At 69.0% G+C, this 21,575-nt stretch overlaps 3 protein-coding genes and 1 long non-coding RNA gene across 10 annotated transcripts; 2 read left to right on the forward strand and 2 right to left on the reverse strand.

The window, feature by feature from the left end:
• Positions 1-38: 38 nt before the first annotated feature.
• LRRC56 (leucine rich repeat containing 56) lies at positions 39-11,174 on the forward strand. 7 transcript variants are annotated; one of them, XM_062195591.1, is made up of 13 exons: positions 418-506; positions 1,487-1,550; positions 1,901-2,091; positions 2,700-2,787; positions 3,772-3,832; positions 7,371-7,467; positions 7,542-7,742; positions 8,378-8,549; positions 8,727-8,903; positions 8,985-9,049; positions 9,133-9,260; positions 9,444-9,562; positions 10,490-11,174. In XM_062195591.1, the coding sequence occupies exons 3-13, from the start codon at positions 1,915-1,917 to the stop codon at positions 10,798-10,800; spliced, it is 1,596 nt and encodes a 531-aa protein (XP_062051575.1). In that variant the 5' UTR covers positions 418-506; positions 1,487-1,550; positions 1,901-1,914; the 3' UTR covers positions 10,801-11,174. The 7 variants fall into 7 exon arrangements, with proteins under 7 accessions (XP_062051578.1, XP_062051575.1, XP_062051579.1 ...); XM_062195595.1 differs by having other exon boundaries at positions 1,901-1,971; XM_062195593.1 differs by having other exon boundaries at positions 1,904-2,091.
• LMNTD2 (lamin tail domain containing 2) lies at positions 11,164-16,138 on the reverse strand. Its single transcript, XM_062198502.1, has 13 exons — positions 15,339-16,138; positions 15,098-15,250; positions 14,864-14,951; positions 14,653-14,787; positions 14,493-14,567; positions 14,326-14,408; positions 13,789-14,135; positions 13,606-13,750; positions 13,330-13,516; positions 13,130-13,249; positions 12,579-13,047; positions 12,441-12,493; positions 11,164-11,295 (listed from the first exon to the last, which is right to left on the reverse strand). Exons 1-13 carry the CDS (start codon positions 15,707-15,709, stop codon positions 11,164-11,166), a joined length of 2,358 nt encoding a protein of 785 aa, XP_062054486.1. The 5' UTR covers positions 15,710-16,138.
• A 615-nt stretch (positions 16,139-16,753) lies between these two features.
• RASSF7 (Ras association domain family member 7) lies at positions 16,754-19,117 on the forward strand. The gene is made up of 6 exons (XM_062197697.1): positions 16,754-16,819; positions 17,427-17,557; positions 17,660-18,348; positions 18,458-18,586; positions 18,661-18,742; positions 18,827-19,117. Exons 2-6 carry the CDS (start codon positions 17,434-17,436, stop codon positions 18,856-18,858), a joined length of 1,056 nt encoding a protein of 351 aa, XP_062053681.1. The 5' UTR covers positions 16,754-16,819; positions 17,427-17,433; the 3' UTR covers positions 18,859-19,117.
• A 1,176-nt stretch (positions 19,118-20,293) lies between these two features.
• On the reverse strand, positions 20,294-21,575 carry LOC133764062 (uncharacterized). Its single transcript, XR_009866429.1, has 2 exons — positions 21,491-21,575; positions 20,294-21,046 (listed from the first exon to the last, which is right to left on the reverse strand). It is a non-coding gene; the product is annotated as an uncharacterized LOC133764062 (long non-coding RNA).

A 21,575-nucleotide genomic window follows, 5' to 3' on the forward strand; every position in this document is an offset into this window, starting at 1 on the left:
GGGGGCCCCGCGCCGAGTTCTGCGGGTGCCGAGGAGCCGCGTGGCGGGCCGGAGGGGCGGGCACGGCAGCAGGGCCGGCGCTGGGGAAGGCCGGAGGTCCGCCTTCCGGCCCGAAGTTCCCGTCAGACCGAGCCCAAAAGTTGCTGCGCGCACGAGGGGCAGAGACCCGCACTGCCCCGGAGGAAGCGGGAGGCGGGGAACGGGGCGTCCCCTCTGGCCGCGGCGGGGGTCTCAGGACGGGCTTCCCGCGCGGGAGCCGCGGCCAGTGCAGCGCGGCCCCTGGGTACCCCCGCCCCGCAGGCCTGCCTAGCAACCGTCGCTAGGGGGCGTGGCCGCGTGAGAGGCTCGAGCCTCATGAATATTCTGGTATGCAGATAAGGCCCCGCCCGGTTGCCAAGGCTCCCGGGTCGCAGCCCCGAGGCCAGAAGAACTGGCGGAGTCGGAGAGCGCCGCGGCCGCGGGCACCCAGGGCCGGGCCCCGGGCTGGGCACCCCGGCGCCCCGCAGGTGAGGGGAAGCCCGGGCCGAGGTGGACTCAGCAGAGCCTCTGGGGCCCAGCGACAGCCCCAGAGGTCAAAGGTGTCCCCGCGGAGGCCACGCCCGCGCCTCCGGACCTGCTCGGGCTGGCTCCAGGGTGGGGTCACGGGAAGGGAGCCTGGTGTGCCCTGGGTACTGGGCCGTGAAGGGAGGAGCCAGGGCCGTCGCCAGCCTCGGGCCTTGGGGGGCGTGGCAGAGGAGCAGTGTCCAGGAGTGGGGGCTTGGGACTAGCTGCCTCCAACTCCTGGACTTTGAACCCCTTGGGGCCTGGCTGAGGCAGGACCCTGGGCCACCCATGTCCAGGGCCAGCCCGTCTCCCTGGCCATGCTGAGGTGGCAGTTGGGCATGGTGGGGATTAGCTGGGAGGCCTAGGCCCGGCACCAGCTGCAGGAGGGCAGGCAGCAGGGAAAGTCCACGGGACTCCCCAGGGGGCCTGCGCGGTCCTGGGTCCTCAGCATGTGGGTCACTATCCAGACCGGACCCCTGAGGCTCTCTCCCCAAAGCCTCTAAGTCCAGCTGACCGCACCCCCGGTCCAGGAGGCCCGCCGCATAGGTGGGTGGAGGGGATGAACCCGGCAGTGGTTTCCGCCCACCCACATCCGTCTCCCCGGAAGGTGACCCTGGGAGGCCGAGCAGGGATGGAGCGTGGCCAGGGCCTGTGTTGAGGATACAGCCGGGGGTCCCGGATAGCAGCAGGTGGGCCAGGAACACGCTAGAAATTCCTCCAGGGGCCCCGGGGGCTCAGGAGAGGCCAGGGTGGGGGAGCAGGGAAGTGGGGGGTCTGAGCGGCCCCAGCAGTGCCCACACCTGGCCCTAGCCCTCAGCAGGATGGTCCCGGGGGAGCTCCGGGCTGCTCGCTGGCTGACCGCTGCCAGTGCTGCCACATGTGCCCACTTCTGGCACGGGGACCCCGACCTGGCCCAGCCAAGGTGACCTTGACTCTTTGGCAGGTGCCACTCGGGATCCATGCCACCCCCTTGCCCCGATGTCTGACCCACAGCAGAAGGCCTGCAGGTGAGCAGTGGGGCGGGGTCTCGGAAAGAAGGACCCACAGCCCTGGGGGCTCGGCAGTGGTCACTCAGTGCTGGTCCCTGCCGGCAGCCGGTCTGACTGCTCACAGCCTGTGGGGACTGTGGGTGTGGCCTGGAGCCAGCACTCCTGTGTGGACGACACAAGCTGGGGCAGGGGCACACAGAGGGCACCCTGCCTAGCCAGGGAGGTTTGCATTGCGGCTGGAGCTGGGATCGTGCGGCCCTCCATCTAGGCTGAGGCGTGCCAGGCCAGGCCCCGGTGCCAGGGCCTGGGCGGGAGTCCCGGCTGGGCCTTCAGCTTAGAGCCTTGCCTCTGCCCCCACCCACCCCCAGCAGGTTAGACGTGGATGGACGCAGGCTGGGATGGATCCTGTGGGCCACGGCCAAGCTCGGCCAGCGTCCAGGTGCGGGAGCTGAGCTGGCAGGGCCTGCACAACCCCTGCCCCCAGAGCAAGGGCCCGGGCGGCCGCAGGGGCAGCCGTGGGGAGCAGCTGGTGGAGAAGCACCTGTCCCCTGCCCGGCTGGTAGGTGCCGGGGGCCTGGGGGATTGTGTGGGAGGACGTCCTGGGCCTCTTTCCTGCTCACATCCAGTCTGCTCCCTGACCCCACCTGGGTGACGGTGCTCTCCACCCCCTACATCTGTGGGGACCCTACCAGACCCCGGAGCGCCAGCAGCCCCTGGTCTCCTTGGCAGGTGGCCCTGGGCTAGGCAGGTCCAGAGGTCTCTGAAGCAGGGGAGTCCCTGGTTCAAGTGGCTGAGGCTCTGGTGGGAACAGAGCATCAGCACACAGGTGCCTAGGGTGCTGGGGCCAGGGCAAGAAGCCGCCACGCAGGGTGGGGACACGCATGGGGCACCGGGCATCACGACCCAGCTGCCGGCTCAGGGCTCCAGGGTCCATGTGCCTTTGCCTGGATACAGCCCAGGCCTCAGGCTGGCCTTCACAGCCCACGACCCCTCAGGCTGAGCACAGCTCCCACGTCTGCCTGGGTCACTCACGTACCACCAGCCACGCCATCCAAGGCCAAGGCCAACACAGAAGAGGCAGAGAAACGCCGCCCTAGTGGGTGCCCAGGGCCGAGGGCACCGACGTGCCCAGGAGGCCGTGACCCCCACCCCTGTTGGCTTCTGCAGCGAGCCCTGGCCGGGGAGGACGACCTTCAGCTGGTGCGGGTGCTGGAGATGTGCGTGGACACACGGGAGAGCAGCCTGGGGAACTTTGGTGAGCCCTCGCCCCCCCCCCTGCCGCGGCCAGCCCCAGGGCTCTGCGCATACCCCCTCCACACCTGCTGGGACCCTGCCCACACACCCCATGCCTGTTGGGGCTCCGCCCATGCACACTGATGCTGTGCCTGGGCTCCGCCCACAACCTTGCTACACCTGCCGGGGTTCCGCCCACACACCCATGCCCCGCCCGGTCTCCGCCCACACCCATGGCCCTCCTGGGCTCTGCCCACAACCCCTCACCTGCCGGAGCTCCACCCCACGCCTGCCGGAGCTCCTCCCGCACAACTCGAGGCCAGCCCGGGGCTCCGCCCACACCCACCCACACACACACCCGCACTCCCCGCCGGGGCTCCCTGTGGCTCTGCACACACAGCCCCTGGGGCTCCACCCGCTGATCCTGAGCGGGGTGTTTCCTGAGTGGGGGACCTTGTCTCCAGTGTGCACTGCACAGCCGCAGGGGCCAGGGATTGTGTTCCGCGTGTTTGCTCCTGGTCGCAGGGGTCCACGTGCCCCATCCTGGGGGGTCTCGGGCATTCTGTGGCATTCTGTTTTGCCTTTTCCTGTTGGTTTGGCCACTCCAGTCCTGCCTGCTGGTCCTGGTCTCCAGTCCACTGCGCCCTGGACTGCCATGGGCCCCATTTGTCTCACTAGGCCAGTGCCCTGTCTCTGGGAGGACCCAGAAGTCGGGGCCATTCCCAGGGGCTTAGCATGCTGGGTCACCCACTGGGGCATTCCCGGGACATGATGGCCCCCTGTGCTGCCCCCTGATGCAGATGCTGGTCTGGGGGTGCTGGGTGCTGGAGGAGGGAGCTCAGGGGCTCTGCAAGCTGACCCAGGAGCCTGGCGGCCTGAGTTGCCCTGGCCGCCCTGTGCCCTCTGCAGTGTGCAGGGGCCCAGAGAGGGTGTGAGTGAGGCAGCAGAGACCTGGCTGTGGCTGAGCCGGAGCTACACCAACCTTCTACTCCCCCGTGGCCCCCAGGAGTGCACCTGCCCAACCTGAACCAGCTGAAGTTGAATGGCAGCCGTCTGGGCTCCCTCAGGTGGGTGTCTCCCAGGGAGTGGGGTAGGGGGTCCGGGGGTGAGCCACACAGGGCTGAGGAGGGAGCTCCATGTATGGTGGGGCCTGGGCTCGGTGTGGCCCCCAGGAGCCCAGAATTCCCCAGCAGCCTGCTGTCTGCCCTCGGGGGGCTGGCTTGACATCGAGTGACCTCGTGGAAGGCAGGGGGCATTTGCAGGTGGGGCTCCCTCCTAGGTGGGGGTGTCTCTGTGGGAAGGGGGAGAGGCTCAGAGAGGCTCAGGGTGCTAATGCCCACCCCCTTGCAGCCTGATGGGCTCGTGTCATCCCCTGTCAGGGTCAGAGCGGAGATGGTTCCGGGGCCACGATGCCTGAGGGCAGCCAGGGACCCCAGGGAGGATAGTGTGAGAGGGCCAGCCCACAGAGCCCGGGAGCCACCGGGCTGGAGCTCGGACCGTCAGAACCGCTCTCTGCAAAGCATCCTGGTGAACGTGAGATGCAGCCGCCCATGGAGGACGAAGCTGCAGTGGGTTTGGTGGCTTCTGTCCTGGGTGTTGCTGGGTTTAGGTGAAAATTCCCCACCTGAGTGCACCCAGCCAGTTTCCAGATGAGAACATCCAGGTATTCAGGGAGCGGCCTCCGTGTGCATTTTCTTGGCTCTCCGGATTTCTCCTGCATTTGTCAGACATCGAAAGGGACCTAATAAAAACAGTCAGGGAAGGAGGCAGGGAAAACGAAGACGACCTCAGAGGGCCGTCCTGGAAGTCAGAGCAGAGCGGACCTAGGGCACCGTCCAGGGACACGGAGCAGAGCCGACCTAGGGCACCGTCCACGGACACGGAGCAGAGCCGACCTAGGGCACCGTCCACGGACACGGAGCAGAGCCGACCTAGGGCACCGTCCACGGACACGGAGCAGAGCAGACCTCAGGGCACCGTCCACGGACACGGAGCAGAGCCGACCTAGGGCACCGTCCACGGACACGGAGCAGAGCCGACCTAGGGCACCGTCCACGGACACGGAGCAGAGCCGACCTAGGGCACCGTCCACGGACACGGAGGAGAGCCGACCTAGGGCACCGCCCACGGACACGGAGCAGAGCCGACCTAGGCACCGTCCACGGACACGGAGCAGAGCCGACCTAGGGCACCGTCCACGGACACGGAGCAGAGCCGACCTAGGGCACCGTCCACGGACACGGAGCAGAGCCGACCTAGGGCACCGTCCACGGACACGGAGGAGAGCCGACCTAGGCACCGTCCACGGACACGGAGCAGAGCCGACCTAGGGCACCGTCCACGGACACGGAGCAGAGCCGACCTAGGGCACCGCCCACGGACACGGAGCAGAGCCGACCTAGGGCACCGCCCACGGACACGGAGCAGAGCCGACCTCAGGGCACCGTCCACGGACACGGAGGAGAGCCGACCTAGGGCACCACCCACGGACACGGAGCAGAGCCGACCTCAGGGCACCGTCCACGGACACGGAGCAGAGCCGACCTAGGGCACCGTCCACGGACACGGAGGAGAGCCGACCTAGGGCACCGCCCACGGACACGGAGCAGAGCCGACCTAGGGCACCGTCCACGGACACGGAGCAGAGCCGACCTAGGCACCGTCCACGGACACGGAGCAGAGCCGACCTAGGGCACCGTCCACGGACACGGAGCAGAGCCGACCTAGGGCACCGTCCACGGACACGGAGCAGAGCCGACCTAGGCACCGTCCACGGACTCGGAGCAGAGCCGACCTAGGGCACCGTCCACGGACACGGAGCAGAGCAGACCTCAGGGCACCGTCCACGGACACGGAGCAGAGCCGACCTAGGGCACCGTCCACGGACACGGAGCAGAGCCGACCTAGGGCACCGTCCACGGACACGGAGCAGAGCCGACCTAGGCACCGTCCACGGACACGGAGGAGAGCCGACCTAGGGCACCGCCCACGGACACGGAGCAGAGCCGACCTAGGCACCGTCCACGGACACGGAGCAGAGCCGACCTAGGGCACCGTCCACGGACACGGAGCAGAGCCGACCTAGGCACCGTCCACGGACACGGGGGAGAGCCGACCTAGGCACCGTCCACGGACACGGAGCAGAGCCGACCTAGGGCACCGTCCACGGACACGGCGCAGAGCCGACCTCAGGGCACCGTCCAGGGACACAGAGCAGAGCCGACCTAGGGCACCGTCCAGGGACACGGCGCAGAGCCGACCTAGGGCACCGTCCACGGACACGGAGCAGAGGAGTAGACACCCCTGGGACCCCCATCAAGCACTGAGCCACACTGTGAGTGAGTCAGGGCTTGCAAAGTAGACTTCTCAGAAACGTGCGTGTTCCACGTGAGGGAGCGATGTCCTGCCTCGGGGGTCCGCCCTGCTTTCCAGGCCCCTCCGCAGGGAGCAGCTGGGGGTCCTTTACCTGTTGTGCACACGGATGGGCAGCAGCGTTGGCCCGAGCGCTTCTCCCTGGCTGTTGCTGCGTTTGGACAGTAGCCACACTCACTCTCATAAATAAAATGAATAAAAAAATAAGAAAAAAGTGAATTGTTTAAGATTTATTTGATTTGAAAGGCAGAGTTACAGAGAGAGAAAGGTCTTCTATCCACTGGTTCACCCCCAGATGGCCTCAATGGCCAGGACTGGGCCAGGCTGAAGCCAGGAGCCTGGGGCTCCAACCAAGTCTCCCAAAGCAGGTGGCAGGGAGCCGAGCACTCGAGCCCTCCCTGGAAGCTGGATCAGAAGCAGAGGGGCCAGGATTTGAACCAGGCAGTGGCTTAACTGCTGCACCAAACACCCATGCTGTCATTAAGACAAAGCAAGTGGAGCATTCCACAGACACGTGAAGCCAGAAGACGGAGGGACATGGCTCCTGCAGCCTGGGGGCGTGGGGGGGCGAGCTTCGAGCCTCACACTCGGCCACAGGACTGCAGAGGCGCTGGAGGCCAGGGCACGGCCCTGAGCTGCTTGGGAAGGAATCGCAAAGCCACAGGCAGGGGATGAACGTGGATGTGCAATAGCCATGGGCACAGGCTGAGGGCACCAGGAGGAAACAGCCCAGTGGGCAGGCGGAGCTGCAGACGGCGCCCCCCAGGGCACTGCGAGCTGGAGTCAGATGCCAAGGCTGGGCACCGAGGGGGCACGGGTGGCCGTGTCAGAGGCAGCCGGGGTGCAGGGACAGGTGCGCCGCCGACCAGCCACTGGTCCCCCCAGACCAGCAAGCTCACCCAGGCAGCGTCCACCTCCACATCAGTGTCCTCAGTGGTTCAGGGCTGCAGCATTTTGGGCCCTTAGTCCCGAAGTGAATGCCCAAGAAGCTGTTAACCATGTCGCCAGAAATAAAAACCATGGTACCTGGAGCAGGAAAGGGAAAAGGCCCAGCCCCATCCCGCAGCAGGCAGCTCCCCAGGGCCAGGCCAGGCTGGGGCGGGTGGGGGACGCTGCTCCCTGACTCGGGAGGCTGCCCAGTGCACCTGGCCGGACATGGGGACTTCCCTGGCCAGAGACACGCCCCTCTGCCCTTGACCGGCACTGACCACTGCCCAACCCTGCCTTCTGCAGAGACCTGGGCTCCTCCCTGGGCCGCCTGCAGGTGCTGTGGCTGGCCCGCTGCGGTCTGGCTGACCTGGATGGCGTCGGCTCCTTACCAGCACTGAAGGTGGGTCTTTGGCACCCCGGGCGGGGGGGAGGTGTCCCAGGCCCGGCCCCGCTGAGCCGCCCCCTCTCTCCCAGGAGCTGTACGTCTCCTACAACAACATCTCGGACCTGAGCCCGCTGTGCCTGCTCGAGCACCTGGAGGTGCTGGACCTAGAGGGCAACAGCGTGGAGGACCTGGGGCAGGTGGGCTACCTGCGACTGTGCCCACGGCTGGCCACGCTAACCCTGGAGGGCAACCTGGTGTGCCTGCGGCCGGACCCCGGCCCCACCAGCAAGGTGCGGCCAGCATACGCACGGGAGGGGCCGTGCTCTGCGGCTCCTGCTCCTCGGCCGTCCCACAGGCCAGAGACCCCTGTACTCCCTCTGCCACAGTGGACTCACTGTGAGCTCGGTGTCTTCCTGTCTCTGGAGGCTTGCTAGCTGCCCGCACCCCAGTCCAGACCACATACCCCAGCCCCACAAGATGCCCGTGCCCCTCCTGGGCCTGCCTGCCCCCAGACCCCTCAGGCTACACACACGCACGCACATACCACATGTGCCCGTGTACATGCCTGTGCTGGAGGGAGCGTGCTCCTGAACCCTTGGCCCACTCCTGCCCACCACATCCTACACACTGCCACTGGCCACTGCTAGGTGGAGCCACATGATGGGATCAGTGTCCACCCTGCGCACAGCCTTGAAGTCCATGCAGCTCCACAAACCAGAGGCGCAGAGGGAAGACATGTGCCGAGTGGGCAGAGGCAGGCCCAGGGGCCCAGAGTGGACCAACCCAGCCCCATTGCTCCCCCTGAGGGTCCTACTGGCGGTCTGCCCTACTGGGGATCTGGGGGAGGGAGCCCCAGAACGAAGCTGGGTTGAAGGGCCCACTGGACACAAACCTGCCATCCCTGGGCCTCGCCCCGACCCTGCAGGCGCCCCGGGGCTACAACTACAGGGCCGAGGTGAGGCGGCTCGTCCCCCAGCTGCAGCTGCTGGATGAGGTGCCGGCCACCCACACGGGCCTGCCGGCCCCTCCGAAGCTGGACCAGGACTGGCTCATGGTGAAAGAGGCCATCAAGGAGGCTGGCGTCCTGCCCTGGCTGGGTACGGCGGCCGCCCACAGAGGGCACACCCCTCCCCCCACATCTGGCCCCCGCTGCAGCCCTGAGCCCTGGTCCTCTAGGAGTGGCCCTGGAACACACAGCTGCCTGGGTGCGGGGGCCCTGCCCTCGCAGCAGACGCAGGCCTGGGCCCAGTGAGCTCTCGTCCTGACCCGGGCAGATGGACACCACGGAGCTGCTGTGCAGAGCCTGGACCTGGAGCTGCCCCTGTCCAGGACCCGGCCCTGGGCCCCCAGGCACCTGCCCTACTCCTCTCTGGTCCCTGGGGGCCCCCTGGCTGACGGCCTGCTTGCTGAGGAGCTGGCCCCAGACGACCACGCCAGCAACCTCACCCACGGTAACTGACCTCCCCTCCCAGCCCTCACTGGCTCCTCAGCGCCTGGCCCCAGACCAGGCCCAGCCACACCCTCTCCTACAGGTGCCAGCCGAGTGCTGTGTGGGAACCCCACCAGAGGCCTGTGGGAGCGCAGAAAGCAGTGCCAGGTACCGCCTGCCCCTGACGGTGGGCTAGCACCCCGCCCCCCACACCCACCAGGGGGCTTCCCCAAGCATCTTTGTCTCTCCAGGCCTGGGCTTCCCCGGAGCAGCTGCCCCAGTGCAGGCCAGAAGAGCTGGCCGCCAGCACCCCCAGCCCAAGGCCTGGGCCCCAGCCCCAGAGAGACCCTGGGCTGTGTCACCCAGCACCCAAACCATGGTATGTCCTTCTTGTCTGATGGGGCGGGCAGGATGGAGGGCCACTACGGCTGAGTGGGCACCAGCAGTTATCAGCCCCCGACAGCCACCCCTGGGCCACCCAGACCCCCACACTCACTACACCGTGTGCCAGGGGACAAGGCTGCAGCTGCTCCCCTCCCTCACCTCGGCCCCTCCCCCACAGGCACCTGCCGTCCCAGCAGAGAGGAGCCGCAGCCCCCCGGGGCCCATGGAGGGTCCTTGAGCAGCAGGACGGCCAGGCTGGACCCAAGACTTCCTCCAGCCCCCTGAGCCCAGCCTCAGGTACTGAGCCTGCCCAAGAGTAAAGGACACCCACCTTGGGATGCCCCCCCACCCCGGCCTCAGACCAGCAGCCAACAGCTTGGCCCCCAGGGCTCTGAGCAGGATGGGCAGGAAGGTCCTCTCCCAGGGGCAGGGGCTCCCAACCTAGAGTGGGCCGATCCCAAGTCCCCTTCGCCTCAGCTATGGGCCCTCAGGGTCACCTGGGCTGGGGGGGGGGAGGAGAAAGAGAGAGAGAAGCAGAGTGTGTGGGGGGGAGAGAGAGACAGAGACAGAGAGAAGCAGAGAGTATGTGTGGGGGAGAGAGAGACAGAGACAGAGAGAGAAGCAGAGAGTGTGAGGGGGGAGAGAGAGACAGAGAGAGAGGAGGAGAGGGGCCTCCCAGGACCGGGCGTGTGCAGCATTGTGACGGCTGTGCCAGCCGGCAGGACGTGCCCACAGGGCAGTTCTCGGGGCAGCAGGCATGAGGCCACCAGATCTGTCAGGAGACCAGAGCAGAGGGGACGCCACTGCTTCACCCCAGACAGGACCTGGCCACAGGATTCAGAGTCACCGCACCTTGGGAGCAGGGAAAACCCTCACCCAGCAGGGTGGACGAGCCTTGGGAGGGGTCATTGCTAGTGGGGGCTTCAGGGTGACCCCCCGGGCTGAGCGGGCTGGCAGCCCTGCAGGAGACAGGGTGAGGGGTCCCCTCCTGGCCTCCTGCCTCAGGTCCAGGCCCAGTGAGCACTGGAGGTAGGGACTGGCCAGGGCCACAGGCGGATGGGACCCGGAAGACCAAAGCCCGAGCCCAGGCCTTGCGACCTCTCCTGCCCCAGAGGAGGTCACAGGCTGGAAGCACAGGGGGTGCCTCTGCCGTGGGAGTCCACGGTGGGGGCAGAGACCCCCTCCACTGCAGACCCCACTGACCCGTCTCCCCCTGCCTTCTAGAGCCTTCCAGGAGCCTTGGCGGTGACCTGACGCCTTCTCCCCCCAAGCACCCACCTGGCCACCCTCCAGGGTCTGCAGGCCTGCCATTCAGGGGGCGGCGGCTCAGAGCCCTGACCAGTCTGGGGCCTGGCCTGGGGCAGGGAATGGCTACAGTGACTGCCCTGAGGGCCCTGGAGGTGGCCTCAGGTCCAGGCCCCCAGTGCCCGGGACGTCCAGACCCACAGGCGGCACCGGATCCAGCAGCCAGAGCCCGGGGCCTCCAGTGCCTGCGGCCCCTGGACCCCATCACTCCGGCCCCTTCCCGCCCTTAGTGCAAGCCCTGCCCTTGTGGGAGCCGCTCGCAGAACCCGGAGCACCTGGGCAGGTGTGTTGGGGGCAGAAGGTGGGCCTGGAGGGGTCCCTCCTGGAGGAGGGGGCTGCCGGGAGGTGGCAGAAGCCAGGACCGGCTCGGGTCCCAGCTGCCCAGCCACCAAGCCCTCCCCCCGGCCTGCGTTTGTCCCAGGTTGCCGTAGCACGCCTTGGGCCCCCTGCCCCCCAGGGTTCGTGAGGTGCTTTCCCTCGGCGCAGAGTGTCAGGATCCAAGTGGATTCCAGCTCTGGGTGGAAAGAAGTGTAAGGTTTACTGTGCAGGCAACGCTGGCTCAATAAACAGGCCGCAGGCATGTGTGCCGGGCGCTAGCGCCGCCCCCGGGCGTCGGCTGTGATGGGCGGGCAGCAGAGGAAGCGGAAGCCAAACCTGCTCTCGGCCGTGTTCTGCACAGACAACACCACCATCGGGCAGTCGCGGTCCACACTTCTGCGGCCAACCTGCAGGGTGCAGCTCAGCGGTGCAGCCACAGCAGGCCCACTGCCCAACACGCCTGCACACACACACCCTCCCCCCGGCACGCCTGCACACACACACCCTCCCCCCGGCACGCCTGCACACACACACACACACACACACACCGTGCCCACTGCCCAACACGCCTGCACACACACCCCCTCCCCCCGGCACGCCTGCACACACACACACACACACACACCGTGCCCACTGCCCAACACGCCTGCACACACACCCTCCCCCCGGCACGCCTGCACACACACCCCCTCCCCCAGGCACGCCTGCACACACACACACACACACACCGTGCCCACTGCCCAACACGCCTGCACACACACCCCCTCCCCCCGGCACGCCTGCACACACACACACACACACACCGTGCCCACTGCCCAACACGCCTGCACACACACCCCCTCCCCCCGGCACGCCTGCACACACACACACACACACACCGTGCCCACTGTCCCGCACGCCTGCACACACACACACCCTCCCCCCAGCACACCTGCACGCACACACACACACACCGTGCCCACTGCCCCGCACGCCTGCACACACACACCCTCCCCCCGGCACGCCTGCACACACACACCCTCCCCCCGGCACGCCTGCACACACACACACACACCGTGCCCACTGCCCCGCACGCCTGCACACACACCCTCCCCCCGGCACGCCTGCACACACACCCCCTCCCCCAGGCACGCCTGCACACACACACACACACACACACCGTGCCCACTGCCCAACACGCCTGCACACACACCCCCTCCCCCCGGCACGCCTGCACACACACACACACACACACCGTGCCCACTGCCCAACACGCCTGCACACACACCCTCCCCCCGGCACGCCTGCACACACACCCCCTCCCCCAGGCACGCCTGCACACACACACACACACACACACCGTGCCCACTGCCCAACACGCCTGCACACACACACCCTCCCCCCGGCACACCTGCACACACACCCCCTCCCCCCGGCACGCCTGCACACACACACACACACCGTGCCCACTGCCCCGCACGCCTGCACACACACACCCTCCCCCGTGCCCACTGCCCCGCACGTCTGCGTGCACACGCACACACACACATACACACACATCCCGTGCACTCACCTGCACCCGGTGCTCCTTCCTGGCCTGGCAGTCCTCGAGGCCCAGCCTGGCCTCTGTAGGAGACAAGGATGGGGAGCGGGTCAGGCCGGCTCAGCCGCCCCCCACCCCCACCCCTACTCTACCCCCGAGATCCCGCACCCAGGAGGAAGTTCAGGAGCTCTGGCGCGGGGTACTTGAAGCACTCGGGCCGCGTTGGCTCCTCCCGCGGGTGGAAGCTCTCGCCTGGGGTCAGGGTCCGCAAGGCTCCCAGAGTCGCGGAGGGGCCGAGGGGTCCTGAGGGCCGCAGCCTGCCCAAAGGAAGGCAGCACAGACCGGGACTGGGCCTCAGGCGCCGGGCCGGCCTCCGGGGCGTCCTGGGAAAGGCCTGGCCAGGAGGCCCAGAGGGCGGGCTTCCCTGGGGCGAGGCCTGGAGAAGGGGCAGGCCCCCTTCCAGCCTCCCGCGCCGGCCTGGGGCCTCCAGCACCCGGGCTTTGCGCTGGCGTCGCGGCGGGCGTCGCGGCTCGCCCATGTCGGCGCCGGGCTGGGCCTCGGGGAGCGGGAAGCTGTCCTCGGCGAAGAGCCGGGCGGTCGGAGTCACGCAGTGCGGGGCCTGGTGCTCGCTGAGGACCTGCGGGAGGCCGGCAGGGGCAAGTGGGTCGCCTGCCCCGTGGCGCCCGCCCAGCCCTCTCCCCGCTGCGGCGCGCTCGGACCTCGCCTTCGCGGCCCAGCAGCAGGGTCACGCAGCCCGGGCTGACGCGGAGGTAGAGCGGCTGCCGGCCCGAGCACTCAGCCGGCGGCTGCTCGGCGCTGCGAGCGTCCTCAGCCCACACCTGCGAACGGCACGGGGCGACGGGTGACGGGCGGTGCGGGCCTGGGATGCGCGGGCACGGGCGCGCGCAGCGGGGCGCACCGTGAGCTGGTGGCGCGGGGCCAGCAGCGTGCCGGGCGGGAAGCGGTACAGGCACACCGGGAAGCCGCGCTCCAGCTGCCGCAGCGTGAGGCCGGCCATGTCGGCCGTGTGCTCCAGCGACTGATTGAGGATGCGAACGAACTTCTGCCGCCGGCTCACGGCCACGATCTTCAGGGAATAGCTAGGGCTGGGCAGGGAGGGGAACGCTGGGCCCGCATCGCCACCGACAAGTGCCCGTCCCGGGGCGGGGTGCACCTGCTCCTGCAGCGCACTCACCTCACCCTGGGCCCTGCACCTTGCGCCCCGGGATCGGGCTCCAGGCCGGCCTTGCTGAGGCCGCCGTAGTGGGTTATCTGGAGACCTAGAAAAAGCAGCCCTTGGGGGAGGGGAGCCCACACGAGTGGGGTGCTCTGGGTCAAGGCTAAACCAGCCAGAGGCCAGTGGGGCCAGAGAGGTGGCTGGACACTGGGGACTGAAGAGCCAGTTCATGCTGGGCAGAGGTCACAGCCGTGGGAGAGCCCGATGGTACAAAAACAAGCAGGGGCCACGGCCCCATCCCACCTTCTGTCCCCAGGGGCTCTGCTGCGCTGAGCTTCTTGGCCAGCACATCCTCCTTCAGTGCCCGAGAGGACAGGGCCAGCTGGCAGCTACTGGAGTCGGAGCCGGCGCCCCCGGAGCTGCTGGTGCCCACCTGGGGCAGGGAGCTCCACTCGACGGTCTTGTGAGGCCTCTCATCGGCATGGGGCCTCTCACCAGGCCGAGAGCGCCCAGGGTCCAGCAGGGTGGGTGTCTGGGGCAGGAGCTCCCTGGGAACCACGCTCAGGTTGCTGGACCCCCGCTCTGCCCCATGCAGCTCCCCTAAGGCAGGAGGGCCTCTTGGCAGGTCCCCCCCCCCCAACATGAGAATCCAGGCCAATTGTCCAGAGACCCTGAAGGGCAGAGTCTGGACCTGGCCCCGTCCACCAAGATGCACCCCACCCCCCACGTCACCATGACTCTGACTCAGACTCCATGCTGGTGAAGAGGTTGGGGTAGCGGTGGGCGATGCTGTTCCAGTCCACATCCTCCAGTCGGAAGCCCTGGCCAGGAAGCATCCGGACCCTGGTTCTCCCCTCCTGCAAGGCTGCAGAGCCCCTACTGGGTGGGGGAGGGGGCTCACTCACCTCCCCTGCCGTGGGGGCCTGATCGCTCTCACAGACGCTGTCGCTGGGGTCCACAAGGGCCTCTGTGGTCACCACCTACGTGGGGCAGCCAGAGGGCAGGCTCCCCCAGCAGGGGCTGCCCTCGGGGAGTCCCAGTGGAGCTGGGGAAGCCTGGGCTCACCTCCACGCTGCCGGTCTGGGATCGCAGCACGCGGCCCACCCAGGACGAGCGGGCCATCTGCAGGAGGCAGGACTTCTGGAAGGTCTGCAGCTCGGCCTCCAGCTGGTGCAGCCGCTGCTCCAACAGCTCCTTCTCCTGTGCAGGGAGCCGTGGGATGGGGCCCCCGCAGGCCCGGCCCCGTCCAGCCCCGGCCGGCTGCCCCCAGCCTCACCCGCTGGGCCTGCTGCTTCTGCTCCCTCAGCTCCAGGCTGAGCTTCTGCACCTGGTTCTGCAGGAACTTCTGCTGGCTGCGGGGGCTCCTGGGGGCAGAGGCCACCTCAGCAGCCAGGGGAGGGAGGGGGCTTCCCAGCAGGGGTCTAGGTCATGCCCAGGGTCAGGCTGCAGTGGGAGGGGTCCAGGGCCAGGCGGGAGCCGGGGCTTGGGCTGGGCTGGGCCTGCCACTGACCTCTGGGGTGGAAACCCCGCCACCTCCTGCAGGAGCTGGCGCTGCCGGGCGTCCTGGCCGTTCTGGAGAGCCCACCGCAGCGCGCGGATCTCCAGTTCTCGCTGCCCCCACAGCAGCTGCAGGGTGCGGGGGTCCAGGGACTCCGGGGCCAAGCTGTGAGCCAGCACCCACGCTGCTCCATCAGGCCGGGCACTCCAGCTGGCCCAGCCCGGTAGCCGGCTCCTCCTCCTCCCTCCCTTACCGCAGGGTGGCCGAGGAGACCGCCGGTGGCGAAGGGGGCTTGGTGTCCTGCAGGCAGCCCAGTGCTAGGGTGTCAGTGTGTGAGCCGGGAACGCTGGCTGGCGGCCCCAGGTCACCACCGAGTGGCTCCCCATCTGCCAGGGGCAGGGGAGCCCCCTCCCCAGCTTCTTCAGACAGCAGGCCAGACTTGGGGGCCATTCTCGGTGTTCTCGGGGAGCCGGGAGGGGTGGCTGGCCAAGCGTTCCCTGTGTCCGGTGCGTGGGCTCCTGCTGGGCCGTCCATGGGTGTGAGCGAGGCCCCGGCAGCACTGCTGAGGGGCCCCACGTGCACCTGTCCACCCCCCAGGACACCAGACCACCATCCCATGGGCATCCACCCTGGCTACCACCCACCAGGGGTGAAACGGCCCCCCCGCAGGGCACACACACCCTTGTCTGTCCCCAAGTGCTGGCTGGTGTCCCCCCCCAGTCCAGGGCCCCAGCCCCAACACTGACCTGAGGCCTGAGCTCCCAGCAGGCCTAGGGAAGGAAGGGCTCTCTGTGGTTGCCGTGGATACTGGCACCACAAGTGGGTGGGGCTGTTTGTTACCAGGCACCTCCAGAGAGACCCCCCCCAGACCAGGGCTCAGCTGGAGGAGACGCGCCCAGCCAGCCCTAATCTGGTGCTGGTGAGGGGGTTCTGGGGCGCCGGGCCCTGGGAGGACTGGGGACAAGAGAGCCAGGTGTGGAGAGAAGCTAGGGCAGTGGACGCCCCGGCCCCCAGCGGCTGGTGCTCCCCTAACCGCGGGAGTGACCGCGACAGGGTTCCCGTGCCCCAGGGAACACACCGCGGCCCCACCCAGGCCAGGGGCAGGCGGGACGAGCCTGGGGTGGCACAGGCTCCGCGTGCCACCCTGGCTGCCCGGCTGCCCCCGCGGAGGGGCTCCAGGCCCGCGCCCGGGCGCGCAGGTCCAGCTGTCTGCAAGGCCCCGCCGGGGTCACAGCCCCAGCCTTCATCCCCCGCCGCCCTGCGGGGCGCCCCCGACCCCGGGCGTCCCGGCGACAGTCGCCGCGGGTCCTGAAGGAGAAGGCTGGGCGGGGAGTGGGGGACGTCCCGCTGGATGGCGGCGAGGCAGTCTGCCCGGAGCCAGCAGGCACCTGCCCCGCAGCGCCGCCACGGCAGACGCTCTTCCGCGTTGTTCGCGGGCGGGAGCGGCCCGGCCCGGCCTCCGCGCCCGCCGGGCCCCGCCCACACCTGGGCGCCGCGGGGGGCGTGGCGGGCGGAGAGCCAATGGGGCGGGGCGAGGCGGAGTCAGCCAATGGGCGCGGGCGCGGGGCGGGATGCACGCTGTGAGGAGCTAATGAGGGCGCGGCGGGGCGGGACGTGTGGGCCGTGGGCCAATGGGGTCGTGGAGCCGGGGCGCGCCGCGGCGCTGGGGGCGGCAAGTGGCGGCGGCGCCGAAGCGCCCCAGCGCCGGAGTCGCGGAGGCCGGCGAGCGCCCAGGTGAGCTGCGCGGCTGCTCGGGCCTCGCCGGGCGCGAGGCGCGGCCGGGGCACCGACTCCGGCCGAGGAGAGTTTTGCGCGGGGCGGGGATGGGAGGGCGCGCGGGGGCCGCGCCGCACCTGCACCCTCCCGCTGCGCGGCGGGGCGGGGAGGCCGAGGTGCGGCCCGAGGGGAGCGCGGTGCGCGCGCGGGAGGCTGAGCCCGGACCCCCCAGCCAACGCACCGAGAGGCCGGGCGCGGGGGAGGGGGCTGCCCGAGCCTGGAGTCGGGTCGGTCCGGAGGGTCCGGAGCGCCCAGGGCCGCGGGGGCGTCGCGGGCGCCCGTGGGTGCCCGTAGACCGCCGCCCTCGCTGTGGCCCGGGAGGGGCAGCGTCCTCTGAGCCAGGTGACTTGGGGGGGGCAGGAAATCCTGGATCTGGTTAATGATTCGCCTTGTTCCTGGAGTGGGGGCGGGGCACGGGGCGGCTGGCGCGGGGCGGGGACGCCTCCAAGTGTCCACCGGGGGAGGGCAGGACTGACCCTAGGGGCGGTAGCCCCGAGCCAGTTCCGGGGGGTGGACTGGGAGGAGAGGGCGTCCCTGCTGACCGGTGACCTGTACCTCCCCTTAGGACAGGGATGCTCTCGGGGCCGGTGGCCATGGAGCTGAAAGTCTGGGTGGACGGCGTCCAGAGGGTGGTCTGTGGGGTCTCAGAGCAGACCACCTGCCAGGAAGTGGTCATCGCACTAGCCCAGGCAATAGGTGAGTCTTTGGGGGCAGAAAGGGTCTCAGGGTGCCCACCCCTCTGGCCGGCCAGGTAGACGGGGGCGGGGCCGCGGCTGACCTGTACCCTTTCCCCGTTAGGCCAGACGGGCCGCTTCGTGCTGGTCCAGCGACTCAGGGAGAAGGAGCGGCAGCTGCTGCCACAGGAGTGTCCAGTGGGCGCGCAGGCCACCTGTGGACAGTTTGCCAACGACGTGCAGTTTGTGTTAAGGCGGACAGGGCCCAGCCTGGCTGGGAGGCCCTCCTCAGACAGCTGTCCACCCCCAGAGCGATGTTCAGTCCGTGCCAGCCTTCCCCCAAAGCCACGGGGGGCGCCCGGCTGTGAGCCCCGGAGAGCGCTGACCCTCAGCCCGCAGGGCCCCAGGCCGTCCCTCGGCCCCGCGGCCCCCACGCCAGAGTGCGGCACGGACCTGCAGGGCCTGGAGCTCAGGGTGCAGAGGAACGCCGAGGAGCTCGGCCATAAGGCCTTCTGGGAACAGGAGCTGCGGCGGGAGCAGGCCCGGGAGCGGGAGGGCCAGGCCCGCCTGCAGGCCCTGAGTGCGGCCACCGCGGAGCACGCTGCCCGGCTGCAGGCTCTGGATGCCCAGGCCCGCGCTCTGGAGGCCGAGCTGCAGCTGGTGGCAGAGGCCCCCGGGCCCCCCTCAGCCGCGGCATCGGCCGCCGAGCGCCTGCGCCAGGACCTGGCGGCTCAGGAGCGGCACAGCGTGGAGGTGCAGGGCAGCTTGGCCCTGGTGCACCGGGCCCTGGAGGCCGCCGAGCACGCCCTGCAGGTGAGCCCAGGACCCCAGCCCCAGCACCACCTCACCCCTGACGCAGGGTCTGGCTGGGGGGGGCTCCCTCTGCGGGGCAGGGCCCTCTGAGGGTCCCTCATGCCCCCAGGCCCAGGCCCAGGAGCTTGAGGAGCTGAACCGGGAGCTCCGGCAGTGCAACCTGCAGCAGTTCATCCAGCAGACGGGGGCCGCGCTGCCACCCCCCCCGCGGCCAGAGGGGACCCCCCTCGGCACACAGGTCAGTGTGGTTCTGGGTGGCGCCTGGAAGGGTGGGGACCCAGCCCAGCTCCAAGCCGGCCTTGTTTCCGACAGGACCTTCCACCTCCAGCCACAGAGGAGTCCCTCCTGGGAGTCCCCCGGAGTCCTCTTCTGGTCCCCAGCCTGAGCCCTGAGGGTATGTGCCCCGCCCCCCGCCCCTGCCCTGGCCGGACAAGGCCCTCCTCTGGCCTCGGCCTCAGCCGCCCTGTCCTCCCCACAGTGACCCCCCTGAGGCAGAACTCCTGGAGGTAGCAGGAGTGGCATCTGCAGGCCACCCAGCCCCCGGCTCCGACGGTGGACGAGCAGACGAGCCACAGCTGCCTGGACCCGGCAGCAGGAGCGTGGGCACCCTCGGGTGGGGGTGCCGAGGAGGACCACCCTAACCCTTGCCAGGAGCATGGGACACGGCCAGAACTCACGTGTGCGCGTGAGTACGTGGCGAGGATGGCGTGTGCCACCCCCAGACTCCAACTTGAGAACCTCAATAAACGGCCCGAGTGGCTTCACTGTGTCCCGGGGTGTGTGGAGGACGCTCTCTAGGGGCCACGGGGCTCCTGCGGGGGAACCTGGGGGACCGCTGCTGAGTCTGCGGTGGTCCCACGTTCTTGCTCTGTCCGGGGCCTTCCTATTGCGGGACCTGCTGACCCTGTCCTGGGTTTCTCTCCCACCCAGCCTGCACCCCGCTAGCACCAGGAAGTGACAGCAGGACGAGCCAGACCCGCCCGTCAGGTTTACTGCGTCTCCCAGAGACCTGGGGGCGGGCCCTGGGCTTCCGGGAGCTTTGCCAGCCCCAGGGAGGGTGTGGGGTGTGGGCCGGGGTGGGCGTGGAGCCTCTGCTGCAATTGGGCAGAGAAGCAGCCACAGTGCAGGCCACTCCTGCCTGCCCCTCAGGTGGGCTGTGGCCGCCCTAGGAGGTCTGTGTTCAGCGGGGCCCTGTGGTCTGGGCTCAGCAGTTTGTAGTACTGGGGGTAGTGGACGGGGCCACCCTGGGTCACAGGGCCTGCAAGGACAGCAAGCTTGGTACGCCCTAGCCTCCTGGTGCGCCCTCTCCCCCTGGGGCAGACCACGTGGAAGTCCTGAGAGTGAAGGGAAGGAAGCCACCTGGGGAGCCGGGCACCAGGTTACTCGGAAGTGGGCGCAGCTGGGAAGCGGGAGCAGGAGGTGGGGGGAGGCCAGAACCCCCGGCCGACCACGCTGCCGAAGTACTCGTGCCGGAGCCGGCTGCTTCCTGTTGCCGGGAGGGCCTTGGGAGCTGCACCTGCCTGACCTGCAGCCCTAGAGAGGGCCGAGCAAAGGGTCACCCGGGAGGGAACCCAGATGCAAAGGCCAGTGGGGTTGTGCCCTGGGAGTGAGGGCTGGCACCCTGCCCATGCTCAGGAGTCAGGTGCACCTCTGGGCACCGGCACCGTGTCCCATCCTGGGCTCATCTTCCAAAAGCCAAGCCCTCAGTCCAGCAGGAGGGATACCAGGTGGTGTCCAGCGGCCTTCCCACGCAGGCCCAGGGCTCATGAGCACCCCCTCAAGTTCTCTGTGCCCCCAGAGTGGGTCCCCCCTGTGTGTGTCTGCAGGGATCCCTGTGTCTTAGGGGCCTGTGTGTGCTCTGGGACGGGGGACAGGCAGAGCCTTCCTCTTGGGTGGGGGCTGTTCCTGGTGGACAAAATCCCACACCCCCCAGAGGCGGCAAACCTGTGAGTTGCAGAGTTTACTTTCTGAGTTTACATTGCACACGGGGGTGTAAGCTGCTACAGTGGGGGGCCAAGCCTCCCGCTCCCCCACACAAACGTCCAGTCTGCGGCCCGGCAGGACCACAGCCAGGCCCCTCCCATGTGATGCTGGGGTGTCAGTAGGAGGCACACGGTCACTGCCACCCTCCCCTGCCCAGGACAGTGCAGCCAGAGTGCAGAGCCAGCTGTGCCGGCGCCCCACTGGCCTCTGCATGCCCGCCCACGCCCAGCACACCCGGGTTTCCCGAGGGTCACCCACGGTGAGTCACTGCCCGGCAGCATGTCGGCTCTGCAGACTCTCGCCCAGAGCCCGCACGCAGCCTCCGCTCCCCTGTGGGCCCTGGCCCATGCCAAGCCCGCTGGGCCCCTCCAGGGCCAGTGCAAGTCGGTGTAAAGCCTGCACCACGCCTGCCTCTCCCTGGTGCCACACTCCAGCCAGGAGAGAGGACACGGCCCTGCCACAGGCATGCTGGCCCCACAGAACTGGACGCTGCTGTGGGCTCACTCCAAGATTTCAAGGCGGCCCAGGGACATGGGCAGAGCTGGCCTCTGGGAGGCATGGCCAGTGCTGAGCCAGGGCTGTCGCTGTCTTCTGTGAGAAGTCCTGGGGGCTGACCCAGGGGTCTGGTTCCGCTGGCTGAAGATCACAACACCTGGGGCTGCCCTGGGCTTGGTGACTTCGGGGAGGCTGTCCCGGGAAGTGTACCACCGGCTCCCTGGAACACAAGGAAAAGGAAGTTCCCTCCGGGAGGGCGTCTGCCCCAACCTCTGTCCCAGTGGAGCAGGGAGTCCCCCAATGCCTCCCTCCCCTCCAGCCCCCAGGCCCTGCCCATCTCAGATGGACAGACGTGGTCCACAGGGGCCCCCTCCCCGAGGCAGCCCGCCTGCCCCCCCAAGCCCGGGTCACGGAGGGGCCAAGGGGTTCGCGCTGCCCAGGGACAGATCAGCCGCTGTCACACGCACAGTGGGTCCGGAGCAGCGCAGTGTGCGGTTGGCAATGGCTGCCCTGCGCCTGGAGGGACGGCCCCCACGCCGGTCCCCTGCAACCCGGGCGCTGGAGCCCCACCGTCCTTGCCCAGCCCGACCCCCCACGCCCCCCGCGGGAGGGCGGCCTCCAAGGAGCGACCCCTCCCGCCAACCTGGGCCCCCTCATGCGTCACCTGCGATCCGGCGCGGGACCGAAACCGGCTCCGGACCAACTTCGGGGGCGGCCGCGGCCACCCTCGCGCCCCCGGCCGGCCCCGG

The sequence above is a fragment of the Lepus europaeus genome, chromosome 7, assembly GCF_033115175.1.
Source record: "Lepus europaeus isolate LE1 chromosome 7, mLepTim1.pri, whole genome shotgun sequence".
Taxonomy (NCBI): Eukaryota; Metazoa; Chordata; class Mammalia; order Lagomorpha; family Leporidae; genus Lepus; species Lepus europaeus.

Excerpts from the sequence above, each read along its gene's own strand:
- LRRC56 (XM_062195591.1), top strand. The coding sequence starts at position 1,915 with ATGGACGCAGGCTGGGATGGATCCTGTGGGCCACGGCCAAGCTCGGCC. Across the intron at positions 2,092-2,699 it reads ACCTGTCCCCTGCCCGGCTG|CGAGCCCTGGCCGGGGAGGA; the intron begins GTAGGTGCCGGG and ends TGGCTTCTGCAG. Across the intron at positions 9,261-9,443 it reads CACCCAGCACCCAAACCATG|GCACCTGCCGTCCCAGCAGA; the intron begins GTATGTCCTTCT and ends CCTCCCCCACAG.
- LMNTD2 (XM_062198502.1), bottom strand. The coding sequence starts at position 15,709 with ATGCCCATGGGATGGTGGTCTGGTGTCCTGGGGGGTGGACAGGTGCAC. Across the intron at positions 13,751-13,788 it reads TCTTCAGTCCCCAGTGTCCA|CCTTGACCCAGAGCACCCCA; the intron begins GCCACCTCTCTG and ends TGGCTGGTTTAG. Across the intron at positions 13,517-13,605 it reads GGTGCAGGGCCCAGGGTGAG|CCCTAGCTATTCCCTGAAGA; the intron begins GTGAGTGCGCTG and ends CTCCCTGCCCAG.
- RASSF7 (XM_062197697.1), top strand. The coding sequence starts at position 17,434 with ATGCTCTCGGGGCCGGTGGCCATGGAGCTGAAAGTCTGGGTGGACGGC. Across the intron at positions 17,558-17,659 it reads CGCACTAGCCCAGGCAATAG|GCCAGACGGGCCGCTTCGTG; the intron begins GTGAGTCTTTGG and ends TTTCCCCGTTAG. Across the intron at positions 18,349-18,457 it reads CCGCCGAGCACGCCCTGCAG|GCCCAGGCCCAGGAGCTTGA; the intron begins GTGAGCCCAGGA and ends TCATGCCCCCAG.